Source organism: Cryptomeria japonica, chromosome 8 (assembly GCF_030272615.1).
Source record: "Cryptomeria japonica chromosome 8, Sugi_1.0, whole genome shotgun sequence".
In the NCBI taxonomy this organism is placed as follows: Eukaryota; Viridiplantae; Streptophyta; class Pinopsida; order Cupressales; family Cupressaceae; genus Cryptomeria; species Cryptomeria japonica.
The window spans coordinates 398,159,231-398,162,192 of record NC_081412.1 but is presented as its reverse complement, the minus strand read 5'-3'; the positions used below and the strand labels follow the sequence as shown (position 1 = coordinate 398,162,192).

Below are 2,962 nucleotides of genomic sequence, written 5' to 3'. Positions count from 1 at the left end.
TTTTAGCAGTTGAAATATAGGACTCAAGAACAAATCAGGACCTTCCTGCCCCTAACCCCACTTTGTAGACTGTAATCACCAATTCAAACCTGAATGCCTTAATAGGCACGTTTTACCCCTATACAATCATAAAAATTGACATTTTTTGAATCATAAATCAGGATGGTTACTAACTAGAACTACAGTACTTAGCTACGTAGGCAAGGACTGTAGCTGATATGCAACCCCTTTGTTTTCTCTTATTGCTAATGCAAGTATAATTGTTACTTCAAAGTAGGATGCAAAAATTTCATTCCCTCAGCAATGGAAATTTTTTCTTCTAGTCTCTTTCCAAGGTGATGAATTCACTCCATTAAAAACTAATTGCACTTGCAATTTGATTACATATCATACTCAGAAATATTAAGACAACCCATTACATTCTTATTAGTAAAAACTTCATTTAAGTACTTACAGATCTAGAAATCTACTTCATTACAGAAAACATTACAGCCACCTTCAAAATCAGTCATCAGACAGTAAGTGTCGGTTGTCTGCAGGCATGACCACCCTTTGCAACTCAGACATCTCAAGAGACAATGGAAGACAGCTCTCATGTGGTATAAGCAAATGGGATGGAATGCCTTCATTAGGCAAATATGTATTTTCATACATCAAGAAAGGCCAATCCTTGCCATCTTGCACAGATGCATTATTCGAAGAAGAACCCATTACAGACTGAGCATTAAAAGGTACTTGCTCACCCCACATAGCTGGTTGATAAGGTTGTTCTTCAGACATCAGTTCAGCCTCTATTTCATCTAGGGCCTTCTTACTAAATTTCATTTGTTCTTTCTCTTGAACAACCTGAATGATTCTTTCCTTGAATTCTTTCAGTGAATCACCAAACTCTCTCAGTTGGTGCAGTTCTAAATTTTCAATATCTCTTCTACACCATGAATCCACTTGTGCATTTCTTTCTTGTCTTTTCAGCTTCTCTTTGCGTTTCTTCTCTACATCTAGCTCCCTCAGTAAGGAGCTGTATTGTTGTTCTGCTCTCCAGGATTTCTGAACTTTCTTATCATTTACAAAAACGGGAATGTTTTGATACTTGTCAATCACAAAATCAAAATCAGGACTTCCAAATGTGAAGGCCTTCCCTGCTGGAGAATAGACTATGATTGCAATCTCTGCTCCACACATTATGGAGAGCTCACTTGCCTTTTTAAAGACACCCATCCTCCTTTTGGAAAAGCACACCTGCCTGGCATTTGGGTTCTCTATTCTTTTTATAGGGATTTTTACCTTGCCCATTCTTGCACAGTCCTAAACATCAAAACCAGGTAAAAGTATATAAAAAAATCAAAACAGCTAACACTGATATATTATTCTAGATACCAAGGAAACATGATTCTACCATAACTGTTATAATTTTAAATACCCAAAATTTAAAATTGTTTGTTTCATCGAATCTTTCAATAAAACTTATTCATGCATGTAAAAATGGTCTCAAACCTCTTCTAAAGAATTACAGTTCAAATCCTTACCTCCTATACTGAATTTTTTTTTATGCCTGAGAGTTCGATACTGTGCTCAGAGATTATTTCAGTCAAATTGCTACAAACTCCAATTCTTATTTTTTCTTAAATTGGAACTTCCAACATAAAACAAAACCTAGAAAACAAACCTATATATACTCAATAAGCTCTGGAATAGCAGTGAAAACCATTGAGCATGCATGCGGTAGGAATTCGATAAAACAAAAAAAAACAAAAGGCAAAATGATGATAAACCCTATCAAGTTGTTGAAGAATTATTTAGAAACAGCAAATTAAAATGGCAATAATCATGCTGGATCTTATCTCTCATTCTTACACTTAAAATCTTTCTAAATAAGATAGAGAAAAAGCAGTAAATTAAGGTGGAGGATGATAAAAAAACTAGAGCTTTGTTAAATCGATTCATATTAATTTGTTTTGGGTGGCCATAAGATTCCAGAGCCAAGGAATCTAAAATAATCCTTATCATCTTAGTAGAGACTGCCAAATTATCCTGCCTCCATGTGAATGGTTCAGCCATTTTAATATGGAAACTAGCTAACATATCATATATTGAGCAGGGACAATTTTAAGGTTTTAATTTACTAAAATATTAAAAACCTTTTGTAATATATATAATTTTTAAAACCTCTAAATGGTTTTAGGATTATGACAGAATGTCGATAAAATAGCAGAACTACTACTAATTATTTTTTCAACTATACATATTAAAGAGTATCTTAAACTTTTTTATTAGAGTCTATGAAAGCAGTTTAGTATTTTATTTTTTAATCAATTTATGAACAATTGATAGAATAATAAAACAAATATTTAATAATCCAATAGAAATATTTAAATGTTATTTAATCCAAAAACTAACAATAAAAGAATAAAAGTATTTATTGATTTATCAATGTGAAAAATAAAATAAATATTATTAAATTTTTTTGAGTAAAAATATAACTTATCTTTAACAATTAAATAACTAGCTTATCTATCTTTAATGCTAATTCATCCCTAACTCTAATGCTACCTTTAATTTCAATTTTGACCCTAACCTCAACCCCAATTTGACATTGAATATAACCCTAATTGACGCCTAATGTTAACCCTTTTTAACCTCTAATCCAACATTAACCCTAACCATAATTAATCTCTAACCTTCACCTTATATAAATCCTAACCCTAACCATAACCCTAACCTTTTTTGATCGATAACCCTAACCCTAACCTTACTAATATAATATTAACCCTAATAATATTCAAACCACAATCGTAATTAAGCCCTAACCCTAACTTGAAGATTTGTCTTAAAACCTTAATTAAACCTAATCCTATTTGAAACTCTTATTTCTAATTTTAGTTCTAACCTTAACTCTAATTGAATTATAACATGAACTCTATTTGAACCTTAACCAAATCCCAACTTAATAGAATCATAGCCT

The 2,962-nt window shown here is 31.8% G+C and overlaps 1 protein-coding gene across 1 annotated transcript; it reads right to left on the bottom strand.

The window, feature by feature from the left end:
- Nucleotides 1-504: 504 nt before the first annotated feature.
- On the bottom strand, nucleotides 505-1,293 carry LOC131079491 (agamous-like MADS-box protein AGL29). Its single transcript, XM_058017455.1, has one exon. It carries the CDS (start codon nucleotides 1,291-1,293, stop codon nucleotides 505-507), a length of 789 nt encoding a protein of 262 aa, XP_057873438.1.
- Nucleotides 1,294-2,962: the final 1,669 nt, after the last annotated feature.

Bases quoted from the DNA above. Each gene is read 5' to 3' on its own strand.
- LOC131079491 (XM_058017455.1), bottom strand. From the start codon at position 1,293: ATGGGCAAGGTAAAAATCCCTATAAAAAGAATAGAGAACCCAAATGCC.